At 43.3% G+C, this 13,784-nt stretch overlaps 1 protein-coding gene across 1 annotated transcript; it reads left to right on the top strand.

Annotated features, from left to right (window-relative positions):
• Window positions 1–225: 225 nt before the first annotated feature.
• ITM2A (integral membrane protein 2A) lies at window positions 226–13,336 on the top strand. Its single transcript, XM_090060237.1, has 6 exons — window positions 226–384; window positions 3,914–4,045; window positions 5,116–5,304; window positions 7,705–7,815; window positions 8,824–8,974; window positions 13,151–13,336. The coding sequence occupies exons 1-6, from the start codon at window positions 301–303 to the stop codon at window positions 13,237–13,239; spliced, it is 756 nt and encodes a 251-aa protein (XP_089916363.1). The 5' UTR covers window positions 226–300; the 3' UTR covers window positions 13,240–13,336.
• Window positions 13,337–13,784: the final 448 nt, after the last annotated feature.

The raw sequence follows: 13,784 nt of genomic DNA, 5'->3' as shown, positions 1-13,784 counted from the left end.
GGATTTATGGGGTACTGTGGTGCACCTGATGCGGCCCCGCCCCCATGACCGCGGTGCCAAGCCGGGAGGCCCCGCCCCCTTGTTTGTGACGTACCCCGCACTGTACCCGTCCGCACCCCCCAACCGTCCGCGAAGGCAGTTGCACCCCCCAACGCCCGCAACCGTTACGCAGGCGCAGGCCCTGCCGGGCCAGAGCTGAACAGAAGAGAGGGGCGGGGCCCCTCTGGCCCCTCCCCTAGCTCCGCCCCCTTCCGCAACCTCCTCAGCGGCTCAGCTGGTGCGGATAGAGCTCGCGGCGCCATGGTGAAGATCGCCTTCCATTCGCCCTTCGCCCGCAAGGACGATCCCAAGAAGGAGGCTGCCGAGGCGCTGGTGGCCGACAAGGTGCGCGCCGGGCCGGGGCTGCGGTCCCTGCGCAGTGACGCGGGTCTGGGCCGCCGCCATCTTCTCCCGGCGGCTGGCGGGGGCCGAGCCCGGCGCCGCCATCCCTCCCTCCCGCACGGGCTAAAATGGCGGTGGGTCCTGCCGGGTACAGACTGCCGCCGCCTCCTTCCCGTCCCGAGGCCGCCGCCGAGGGAGGAGCAGTTCGGCCCCGGGCCTCCTGGGTCCTAGCGGCGGAGTCTGGCCGAGCCGGACCCGGCAAGGAGCGGGCTCCATTTGTGAGGCCATGCGTGGCCGGGCCGAGTGCACTCGGCTGGTTCTGGCCGAGGCTGCTGGCCCCACTCTTCTGTTTTTTAGAAATAACGTGCATCTTTAACAGAGTGATTCACAGGGCTGCGGGCTTCCCAGCTTGGCTTGCATTTGGCAAAGTAAACCTCGGTGCCTTGCCCCTGCCACGTTTCATTTTGCTTTAAATGAAATCAGTGCTTGCGATCACGACTGCTGCTTTTGAGGGTTGCAAAATGCCCTGTCGAAATGAGCTGCAGCTGTCTGCGTGCATCTATGTGCGCATTGATGTGCCCTTGCAACTGTGCATTAAGTTTAGTACTTCTAATATGAGGTACTATCTAAACGCAAAATAGCCATTGCTAATATGCAGTAGCAAGGGTGCACTGTCTTTTTGTGCAGTAGACTTAATTCTACTGCGCATTAGCACAGTTTTTGTCATGATGCCTGAATGTGTAGTAGAACTAGTCTACTGAGCATTAAGTATCTATAGGGTGTAGGTGCTCCTCTGTCAACTAAACTCTTTCCTCAGCATTGCATTGGAATAAAGCGCTTGTTGTGGGGGGGTATTTAAAGGTATTTGCGTGTTTTACTCTTACATGAATTCATCCCCCACCCCCTCAATTACAGTTCATCTAGTACTGCTAACGTCCAGTTTTCTCTTTTGCTTTTGTGTTTACTATCTTGCTTGCAGAATGCAAAGGACTCTGCTGGCAGGAAGATTTGCTGAAATGGCATGTTTTAAAACAAACACGAACAAGAATTTTATACGGGACACTAGTGCTTGTGAAATACACAGGGTGTCCTTGTAAGAAGAGGCAAATGGTGTCTCTCGACCTGCCTGCACAAATCAATGCAGCTGTGGTCTGGTGTGTGGGTTCCTTTCCCCCTCCCCCTTACAAATTGAAATGGCACCCTGACTACTTAAGCGAATTTAACAATAAGTATCCCCTGGCATACCAGTGTTTGATTCTGTTGTAACCTGAGAGGCAGGATGGAGCTCCAGGTATGACTTCTAGTCTAGTGACATTGCACACACTGTGTGTGGGCGGGAGAAAGGGTGCCTCTCAACCTCTCTTTTTCTGGCCTACTTAAACGATTAGCTCTTTGGGACAGAAATTGTCTTTAGTGTATATGTAGTGCAACACAGCGGCAATTTCATTAGGGTTTTAGACCCTACCCTAATTAATTTAAAATAAGGCTATAGTGTAGCTGTAGTCTACCATAAATACTTACAGACTTGGAAAGCAATCCTAGTTAAAACAATTGCGAAAAGCTGTTGCACAAGTCTAGTGGACTCTGTGTGGAAAAACTGCAGAAAAAGCAAAATGGCCTTAAAGAATCTTAATTTTAAGAGGTGCTGTCTTATCAAAAGGCCCAAGTCCACATGGACTGAATGGCCCTGTACACAAATGTGCTTAAGGCCCTCCAGGTTATGTAACTAGGAGCACAGAAAGGGGTGGTGCTGCCAGCACCAGGACTGGCTGCCTTGGATTCCCCAGCCTGAATTAGGAGAACCCATTCATAGCCAGGTTACCTGGAGGTCACCCTCAGCAGGAGATGGAAAAGGGCTCATACTTCTGCAGAGGAGTAATATGACTCCTTACTTCTGCCACCATGACTTTTATATCTTAGTCCAAATGTTAGTCAGATGAAAATTTTGCACAAGCTGGACATGGATTTGAAATAGAATTCCAGGAATGCCAATCTTGCTGAATACTAGTGTAACAACTAGCCAGTATCAGACATTACTATGGGGGGTTGTATATTAAACCAGTTTATTGGGAATTATGTGGGGTTTTCCTGTTCATATTCTTTCATGTTCTGTACTCAGCAAAACATACACACACATATTCATACACACTTTGCATAACAGAAGTCCTAAAATAACTTGCAATCTGTAAGAAAAATATTTATCTTTCTTAGTCTGACTTGCTATATGAATTCCAGCCCTTCGTGTGTGTGTGTGTTTGTTTGTTTACTCTCATTTAGTGTAAGGTGTCGTGTGTGTAGGGCACAGGTGTCACTCGCCTGGCATCCCTGGGTTGAATCCAGACTGTGTGGCAAGAAGCATCAGTGACCTTGAGGGTTAATGCAGACCTGGTTCACTGATGTATGTCCAACAAAGCTCTGGACCCTGGATTTTCAGTGGTGGGTTGTATCTCTGAATACCTGGCTCCTGTAAACACTCCAGGGGCCAGATCTGGTCTACAGGCTGTATATTTGACATGTCTAGTCCAAGGGGTGCTATGAGCTTTAGGTCTCCTTTTAACTGAAGTATTGGGTTTCACTTGGTTGGGTAAGGGAAAGGGTGCAGAAGTACATGGCATACATTTGTTTCACTTGCCATGTTTGTGGGGTTCTTGTGTGATGTTAGAAAGAAGTATAGAAAGAATTGGAAAACATGATTTGACTGTAAACCTTGAAAACTGGTGGTAAGAATTAGGGAATTGGTGATTGATGTGACATTTGGTGGCTTCACTTCTATTCAAGCTCATTTCTTTTTAGGGATAAACCAGGTCACCATAGTAAACAAAAAAAACCCAACCAAACAAACCCTTTGAAATCAGCTTAAAAATCTAGACAGATGGAATTAAAGCTTATTTCCGGTGCTTAAAAAAACAGGTCCTGTTAATTAAGAAGTATGTCGCATATCTTGAAAGTAAGAGGGGAGGGAGTTTTACCTATTTTTGTAAGAGCTGGAAGTGGCCAGCTTTAATGTTGTTGGAGATCTTCCTGTCTGGGTATTAGTATAGGTATAAATTAGGTAGTAGGGATGGCAGCAGCAATGTGGTGGCAACTGGGTCACAAGCACAGCAGTCGCAGAGGGATCCAGCAGTGGCCCACCTCAGATTGAGTTGCATCGCTTTGGCCTGCAGCTTTTAAAATCTCGAAGACCCTGGTTTACGACTCCAAAGGATATCATTTCCTAAATCCCCCCTGCCCCCCAATCTGTAAGGAGAACCAGAATTCCAATAGATTTTTGGATTAGCTCCTGTTAGCTATAATATTTTATAATAAAGTTGTTTTCATTGCATTAATTTGACTGATCCTAATCTCTCATAACAATGGAGTCTTTCTCAGATGCCTGACACCTACATTTTTATTCCCATCAGTTATACAGTGATACTCCTTGTTGATTTCAAGTCAAGCTTGAGCATCTTGAGTCTTAGAAGAAGAAAAAATATTATTAAATTCAAGCCAATGAAATTTTGTTGATTCTTGTTCTCCTTCCCTTTTTTTAAAGGATCCAGAAATTGCCACGCATGGAAATGAAAACTCATCTGGAAGATGCCTGTTGACACTTTTGGGTCTTGCATTCATCTTGGCAGGAGTTGTGGTTGGTGGAGCCTGCATCTACAAGTACTTCATGCCTAGGGTAACATAAGTGTTTTGTTCATTTTCTCATGTGCTGCTTTTTGATAGACGTAAGCAAAATATTCACCAGTAATAAATGTAAAACTTAAAGGGTTTCCAGTGTGATAATTGACTTTTATTTCAGACCTTAGATGGAATTTTAGATACTGTCCTGCATATGCAGAGGGAGAGAAATTATCTGGGGGGATTTAGCATTTGCTACCCTTCCCCCCCCATAGATAGGTCTGTGAGGAAAGGGGCGGGTTGAGGAGAAAGGCCATGCAGAGTGGGGCAGGCGGATCGAGGCAGGGGCTGGAGTGAGTGGGACCCCAGCTGGGCTGGGTGGTGGAACAAGGCTCCCCCCCCCGTGTGTGGGACACATGCTGGTGTGCTTTGAGCCCTCCTGCCCCAAGAGCTGCGAAACGCCATGTGCATCCTGCTGCCAGGCAGGCAGGGTGTATGGTGCCGCCCAGCAGCAGAAGACACGTAGCTGTGCTGCCCTCGGGGTATCTGAAGCAGGGAGCAAAGCGCAGCGGCAGCCGCCTCCACCCTACACACAGATTGGGGGAGGGGAAGGGGGCATGTGCCTCCCCAGGCCTCTGCTTGTTGCACTGCCCAGCTGGGCTCCCACTCCTGTTCCTGCCTATGCACTCTCCAGCTGGGGCCCAGGTCCTCCTCCTGCCTGTGCCCTGCTCCCTTCCTCACTGTGGGGGCCTTGATCTGCCCCCTGCCTCCCTCCTGCACTGTGGAGGTCGCAATCTATCCCCCACCAAGCCCAGCCACAAAGAAAGTAGACTGGAACTTTCCTGCTGTACTGGGCAGCCACGCACTGGGGCTGCGATCCTGGCTGAGTGTGTATCTGAGTGTGTGCCACCCACCCCCACTCTGCTACAGCAGCCTGCGTTGCCCTGTGTTTGGAGGGGCAGAGGAGAGGACTGAGCCCTAGTAGCACCCCTTCTACCTTCAGTGCCATCCTGTGACACTTAAACCATTAGTAGTAGAAAGAAAGGGCTGCCCTATACTTAAGATTTTGTGTTTAAAAATAGTATACAATGACAAATAATTGAGCTAGTACGCTCTCCTCTTTTATAGCATAAGGTGTTCCGTGGAGAAATGTGCTATGTCGAAAATGAAAATCAGGATCGTGCTGTTGAACCATACTTCCTGCCCATTGCAGAAGAAGCTGATATTAGGGAGGATGATAACATTGCAATCATTGATGTTCCAGTTCCAAAGTTTTCAGACAGTGACCCAGCGGCTATTGTTCATGACTTCGACAGGGTGAGTTAAAAAGGAACATTTTAAAGCTGTTAAGAAAGGACTGGCTTTACTGTTGACTTTCCTAGATGATTGTTTCTTAAATGGCATTGCCATGACTTTATTCTTGAGACTCATAAACTTGGCACCAAAAATTGTGCAATTCTTATTTCCTGCAATTTAAATGTTTTTGAAAATTTATCTTTTTGGCTCTGAAGAACTAAATAGTTTCTTTTATCCAAGCAAACTTAGCTGTACTACTAACATAGATGTAAACTCTACAAGCTTGACATCTAGTTCTGTTACACTTAAAGAAAATCGCTTTGATTTTACTTCTCAAGGAGCAAAACAGATAAGCTCATATGGAGCTCTGTGCCACTGTAGCCAGGCAGTTTTCAACACCTGAGCTAGCCTGGATATTTCTGCACTACATTGCTATGGGCAGTGCAGACATACCTGTGATTTCAGAGCCACTTCCTGTCTAATTCTTGAATCCTTACCTAACCAGTCTTTTTTCCAGAACTTGAGTAGCTATAAGTGAAACTACCAATGCTGATCAAAATTGGATTACCAGCACGGCAAGAATGATCTCAATAGGGTCTATCCTAAGTACTCTTGAAAACCTAGCCATGCAGACTTTTGCATGAGAATGGGAGAAACAAAGCTCTCATTGAGAGGAAGTAAACTTGATTTTGTGTTATCTTGGGGAAACTCTTCCAAAGTGTTATGGAAGCAAAAATGATTTTAAAGTTGCTTTTAAAAATGTATACTAAGGGGTTTTGGGGTTTTTTTGTTTGCTTTGTTTTTTAATCCTTGGATGGTCAGTATTTCTAAAGGTAGATTTTAATTTTTGGAATGCAGTTAGGAAAACCCATACAAGTGCAAAAGTTTTTCATTAGTGCATTTGGAACACATACTTTTTTTTTTTTGGATAAACTGTGTAGCTTTCTTTCATTCACTGTCTTGGTGCTCTTCATGTGGTATACACTTTTTCCTCTGCCTGTATATGCTATACTTGTACTGCAGCTAATCTCTTCAGTGTCTAGATTTTTGCCTTTGTGAGGCTGAATTCACTTTAGCAGTGGGAGTCTGAAAACTTTCTTTGACAGTTCTTAAGTCACCCAGGTTTTTGAAAGCAACTTTTTTTTTTTTTCCAGAGTACTGAAACCAGTTCATGTCATCTGACTGGTAGAAGAAATAATGATATAATCCAAAGATGTTCTTATGAGCCACCACTTAGTTTCTTGTTGCAAGTGCTCTTAGTGTTTGGGAGCAACTTTCAGTCTTTCAACAAAAGTGAATTGTAGAAGTGACTTCATATAAATGTGGGACAGTTGGAAGCTTGCATCAGAGACTTATTTGTTTTTTATTTGGGACAGTATTTTTATTATCACATGATAAAACCTGTCTCTCTGCTTAGCATGACTGAATATGGCAACTTTTAAAATGGCATAATTCTGCTTAACTATTCAGTCTTTCTCTCTTTCTAATTTAACTCCACGATGTTAATGAGTACTGGCTGCTCACATGCTATTGACAAAGAGGAAGGCTATCAGAACAGTAGAGCTGTTCTCTGACTTCCTAGAGCTAATAGTTTAATAGGCAAACAAAACAATTTAATCTTAATTTCTTACCTCCCCACCCTTCTGTGCTTTCCCATCACTGGTATTTAAACCAGTGGTTAGTGAAGTTCTTGTTTTCATTTTGAAGGATTTTCCCGTTTTTGTGGCACCAGCTTTATTCTTATCCAGTATTGAAAGTGATACTGATACAGAAAATTGAGAAGTTGCTGCTTTTTTGATATCTGGTTTCCCTGGTTCTTAAGGATAGACATGTCATAGAACTGTACCATTAGCTAAAGGGATTGGGCACTTTGTATGGGAATCTTTGTCAGGAGTTTTATAAAGCACCACGGAAAAAGTATAATTCATATAAATAGACTAGTGTTTGTATTGAAACTGTACTGACCCTGAAGGATTCTGCTCTTTGCAGCACTGTAACTTGTGATCAGATCACTTGTACTCTGTTGGACTGTTTCTAACTGGACACGTTTTAATTAGATTTCTGTAATTACAAACATACATCTCCAAGATACCAAGACTTTCTCTGTTATTAATTGTATTCTATGTGATACGAACTACTGAAGAACAAAAACATTTATGGTCTGGTAGTCAGTTTTTCAGTTCCTCTTAGTAAGTAAGCTTTTTGTATGGACCATGGCTTATCTGCTGTAAGCTTACTTTAACTGTTAATGTTAATTCTAAAAATAGCCTTCTTCTGATGTTTCTTATTGTTCTGATCTTGGATTCCTAGACTTCCTAATGAGTCTTGTTTTTACAGAGTCTAACAGTCGATTATAATGGTCACAAACTGAGGTAGCTCTTGCTTTGTCAAAAACAGCTGTTTAATTTTTTTCCATAATAGCTTCTGACTGCTTATCTTGACTTGCAACTGGGTAACTGCTATGTGATCCCTCTGAACACATCCATTGTTATGCCACCAAGGAATCTGATGGACCTGTTTGCAAAACTGGCGGTATGTACAACTGTATTTGATATGGTTAATGTGGTGACTTCTCATTTATAGTGAAATTCAGGAGCAGTGTCTAGCATTTTTGCTATATTAAGTTCTTTCATTCCTCAAAAGTGTAGTTCTTTCTTCTTGCTGAATTGTGGTAAATCATAAAATATGTTGCACCTGTTGAATAGAGAGAGCTTCACTTTTTTTCCCCCAAGTCTGCTACTTTCATATGTGAAGTACCTGGCTTTTTATGAAATTTAAAATCTTGCAAGTAACGGCTGATCTGGCCACTATGAAGAAATTAATATTGGGTAAAACAGAATAAAGTCTAAACCTAGTTGTCATTTACTGGAATGACCAGCTGTGTCGGTTCAGTGAAAACTTAGGAAAAGAACTGTATGATGTTATATTCCCAAGTTACTGACTTCTGATTACCTGAAGTGTATATCTGAGCACACATTGTGATGCAAATGTGAAAACACCTTGTTGGCCAAAAAAGGCCCTTTCAGCTGTGCTTTTAAGGTTAAAGAAAAAATGATTTCCGCTTCCAATTCAAAATTTTAAAGGTAGGTGCTAACAATGTTTTATGCATACAGCCCTCCAATATAGGTATCTCTATATATAGAGCTACATAATAGATGTGTATGTATGCATAATATGTATTTGTACTGTATAGTTAAGATGAGATATAGAACTAACATTTAGGCTTCTGTGCTTAGGACTGTCTTTCAATTTGTCCCCTGCTAGTCTTGTTTAAAGGGGTCTAGTTACTAATTACAACTTTGCTATTGTATTGCATTAATCTGGCTATATTAACAATAAAACAGAACAACTTAAAATCCAGTTGTCAAATATTGATTTACAAGTGATCGTTCAGAAGATCACTGTGGTTTCATAAAATATTCATTAAAGAAATTTGACTGAACTCTAATCGTAAGATTCAAGTTCAGTTAAGTTACCAAAGAAGGTTCTGGTAACAATTTTAACAGCTTTCTTGTGTTTTCTCTTTCTCTCCTTTTATAGACTGGTTCGTACTTGCCTCAGACTTACCTGGTTCGTGAAGAAATGGTGGTAACAGAAGAGATAGATAATGTATCTGACTTGGGCATCTTCATTTATCAGCTTTGTGTAGGAAAAGAGACCTTCAAACTGCAGCGCAGGGATCGGATAATGGGTAAGTGGTTTCTCCAGAGAAGGAAACCTACTTTAGCAGGAGGGTTACACTTAAGAAAGATGAAAATGTAGGTGGGTGCCAGAGTAGCCTGTTTTAGAATAATAATCCCCTCCACTTTTTTGACTCTTAGCATTCTCTTCAAATGCTGTTGAGTACAAATTTTTTTCTTCAAGTTAGTGTGTATCTGCTACAGGATACAGATGTTTCAATTATATCCCCAAAAACTCAACTGGTACTTGGTTCACTTCAGTTGTTCTGTCAGGACCAAAAAATGGATTTTGAGAACTATCAGTCCTAAATGCATGTAGTGAGAACATTAAGACTACAACTTGGATTATTAGGCTTTATGTAAGGAGTGCAGTTCTTTGGACTCTGGGAAAACTTCAGAGTTCTTTTTGGCATCTGACATAAGTAATAAACAGTTGGGAGGAAATCATAACCAGAAAAAAAACAAACACCCTGTTTCTATTGCATTCAGGCTTTTACTATCTTATCCTAAATATTCTGGTGCAAGATTTAATAACAGCCATTACTTGAGCAAGCCAAGAGCACCGGTCTTTTTGAAAACAATTTTTTTAGTTTTTATTTTGCTTTTTGTGTCTTTAGCTAACACAAATATGTCTGTCATGTCCTAAGGAAGTTTGTAACTTTTTTGGCATTGCAGATCTTTGCAGTGTTTGATGTCTTTTTTACACTAGAATTTTAGTGTGGAGCTAAGTTGCCTCCCACTTTTTAGGAAATTATGTTGCTACTCTTAATACAAATGGCATAGAGACTTCTTGTCTGGGTGTAAGGGTCTGTAGTAACATCTTGTCTACCAAAACCTGGAGGAAGTAGATAAGATGGAGTTGCCATTCTTCTTCCTCTTTCTACTTCATGTGTACTGGAATATTTGCTTGTCCCTCTCATGTAAATGCCATCAGCCTATCAAAGTTTTGACAAATCTGGGGTTTTTCTTTGCTGTTTTGTTTAAAGCACTGGGAAAGCAGAAGCAGGTACTCAGTTTAGTCCTGAAGTTCCCGAGTGTAGGACTAATGGTTGGTGGGGAAAAGCTAACTTTAAAGCTCTTGTTAAAATGACAGGCATGCTTTTCAGTTCAGAGAGTAGTTTATAGCAGCTAAATTAACCAGTGCTGTGCTAAAGATTGCAGTCCAAATGAGCAGCGAGTGCAGGAGAGACTGCCCAGTAATGTGTTATGTTAGTAATACGCATTAGCACCAGCGGTTTCTTGTAGGGGGTGCACGTGCATCCCCTGAGAGTATTGGTGCACCTCCTGACAAGCAGGGAGTGCTGCCTAGGCAGCAGGCTGGGGGGATAGGTAGGAGCACTGGCGCCTACTCTGTGATAGGTAGGAGCACTGGCTGGGGAGCGGAGGTGCCAGGTGAAGCGCTGCTGGCACTTCTGGGAGCACTGTGGTCACTTCTGGGAGCTCTGCTCACACTTCCCGGTCGGCGTAATCAGGACCTTCTGGTCACTGACTGGCTGCTGGGGGGGGAGGGGCACGTGCCCCCCCCCCCCCCCCCAATTCAGATGGCACCACCCTTCCCCTAGAGTTATTTATATATGGAAGTCTGTTTTTTCAGGAAATGGGTAATGCCATGTCATAGTGATGCAGGGAGTATTGCTCTACTAAAGTTTGTTTACGCCTCCCCTTTTTTTAATTTAATTTTTTTTTTTAGAGTTTTAGAATGCTGCAGACAGAAATGCCTAGAACTAAAACTCAGCATTAAAATTGTTGTTTAACAAAACATTTTTTCTTAAGTATGTAGCCAAGTGCCTCTTTCTACATCCTCTGCACAATCATGGACTCTGAAACTGTTTAAACTCAAACAAGTAAATGCAGGGCTGGGTATTAAGGGTTAAAATTTAGGCTCTCTGAGAGCATTTTGAATTGAATTCATGTCCTAGATTTGTCTGCTACAGACCCAATTTTGTTGCCTCTTGAAGTACTCCTGCAAGATGGTTCACCTGGGATAGAGGAGGATTGAGGGCATTGTTCTAGTAAATCTTAAATTAATCGGAATAAGATACAGTGCAAAAGTTCCCAATGGCTTTGTAAGCTGCTATTCTGGGGAGGAGTGGGGGGAACTAAACTATTCAAATATGCAGTTTTATAAGCTAAAACTTCAAGTAAAAATTGGTTCTTTCATCTGTTTGTCACTTGTATTTGCAGTGTTGGGGATCTCCAGGCAGCTAGCATATTTCAAAATGTTGTTTCCTCATGGAAGAAATCATGCCCTTTGTTTTTAAGTTACATAAGTTATTGGTAGTAGTAAGCTGCTGAGTCATTCTCTGTCAGATTTATCATTCTGAGAGCCCTTTAGTGCAAAACATTTGATCATAAATTAGCATGTTTCTCCTGTGCCACATATTTTAGTGCCTGCTTCCCCTCTCCCCTTCCCCACTACTTCCTGCTTAGCTGAAGGAGGAGGGGGAGGAGGAGCTGGGTTTGCAAGCTAGCTCTCTGCCCAGCCCCTTTCATTTAGCCAAACAGTTGGTGGGGGTGGCCACAGGAAAGCCTCCCAAGTCTCTCCTGTCCCTTCAGCTTCCTCTCCCTTCCCCTTCACCTTCCCCATTCCCCCTCATCCTTGCTGCTCAGCTGAACAGTGGAGGCCATGATTAAAAGCCAGAGTGGCCAGGAGCTTGGCTTACAGAGACTTTCCCCAGCCTGGCTCCCAGCCCACTGGTTTTCCCCTTGCCACCCAGCTGATCCAAGCCAGAGCAGGGTGAGGCAGGCTGCTGTCATGCAGAGCCTTGCCACCACAGTGAAATGCTCCTGCCTCACCCTGCACTGTTCTGGGTTAGCCCAGAGCAGCACAGGACAAGACAGGCTGCTGCGCCCATATGGCAGAATACCCAGAACTTTGCTATGGCAGCAGAGTACTCCCAGTCTCCCTGGACTTCTCCCGTCCAGCCTGAAGAAGTACAAAGATCAGGGCTATTCTCCCTGCAAGGGAGGCCTGGAATGGTTCCCATCACAGGAGAATGCCAGTCAGTCTATTGGCAGGATAAAGAGGAATACTTTCCCAGAGCAAGAACCCTCCTGATGCTGGCTGTGGCAGCTGCTGCTTGACAGCCTGCACCTGTCCCTGACAGAGGAGAGGACAGGTTGTCAATATATGGGCTCTCTTAAGGGCAAGAGGTGGCAACCTTTAGTGCTCCTGGCTGAAGAGATCACCTAAGAAGCTGTCCAGCTACGGTGCTGGAACATGTGTACCGTCCAATTCCCAAGCTATTTTTTCATTGGAAGAAATATCTGGGAGAAACAAACATCTGTATGCAGCCTAAGTGTTTTAACAGAGTCAGAAAGCTTATGAAGAACCAGGTTCTGTTACTTGCAGATCTTGTTTATTCCATTAGGAAAGGAATAAGCCTCCTCTTTGTTTTGGTACCAATGCATGAAATGGCTGAGCACTAAAAATAGCTTTCTGCACCCATTCAGAATATTCTGAACAGTAGAGTGGGGCAGATCTGAACATACCTATAAAAGGGCTTGGAAACCTCCATTGGGAAGTCTGTGGCTTAGATGGGTTTATGGCATAGCCTTGAGTAGTTTATTTTGGTGTTAGTTAGTCAGATAGTAAACGGTAAGAAGATACTGGAGAAAAATGGGGAAATTATTAAATATGAGAATAAACTGTAAATTTAAGGAACCTGTTGTAGTTACTTACTAGAAAGTTAATACACCTCTAAGAGAGAGGTGCAGGCTTTTTTAAATTAGTCATAAGGCTGTGTACAAATGTATGGACAAGTGACTGTGATGGAACTAATAGAGGGTGTTTATCTTGCTGTAGCTTGTCATGCCACTGCTATCTCATTAAAAAGGTTGAAAACCCCTGTCTTATAAATGTACCCCCCGGCAGGCAGACGGGGTGGGGGGGCGTGACTGCATGTGGAGTGGCAGCCACTGCATGAATGTTCCCCCCTCCCCCCACATCTGGCCAGGTGCTGTCTGTGCGCTCCCCCAGCCCCGCTCCATCCCTGCTTCTGGGCAGCAGTGGCATGGGGCAGTGAGTAGCTGCATTCCATCCCAGCCCCCTAGGCCCTTCCCAAGTACCCCCGGGGGTACGCACGCCCCTGGTTAACAATCCCTGTCCTAAGAAAAAAGCAACTTGCCACCAGCTGTTATTTATTTATTCAGTTTTTACCTAGATTTTTGTCTTGTCTTCCATGCAGGTTTCCAGAAGCGCTCTGCTGAGAACTGTCATGCAATCAGACACTTCGAAAATTCTTTTGTCATTGAAACTAAGATCTGTCAACAGTGAATGGCACTGAATAGAAAGTAACTATTTCACATCTTCATTTGGAAGTCTGAGCTACACAGCCTGACTTCTCAATTAAAATGTGCAGTGATAATCAAAAGCCTTATGCATTTTCTGTGTATTGCTTGTGTTTATAAAACAAATTCACCGTTTCAGCTTTCTTCGATCCTTGGTATAACAGCATATATTTAGTTTTTCATGGAAAAACAGGAATTTGAGTAAATTTAAAAGAAAAAGATCATTTCATTCATTGGATGCATCGATTTTAGAATAATCTGGAATGGCAAAAAAAAAAAAAAAAGGCAACTAATTCCTTGGCCAGAACCAACTCTGTCCACCTTTTTATTTTCACAGAATGATTAAATTTAATGTATTAATCTGTGGTTTGCACATTTTTGTGTAGTTCTTTAGAATAGCTCTGCACTCAGTGTTTTGGTAGAAAACCTTATAAGTTTTTCTGTTTAAAGGTTTATTAAATTCCATGTGTGAAGCATGTAAAATTAACCTCAGTGATCATAAACCTCTAACTTGCTTTCTTCATTTTGTGC

The sequence above is a fragment of the Crocodylus siamensis genome, chromosome 8 (genome assembly GCF_052110815.1).
Source record: "Crocodylus siamensis isolate JL-2025a chromosome 8, ASM5211081v1, whole genome shotgun sequence".
NCBI lineage: Eukaryota > Metazoa > Chordata > Crocodylia > Crocodylidae > Crocodylus > Crocodylus siamensis.
This window is presented reverse-complemented; position numbering and strand designations above follow the sequence as displayed.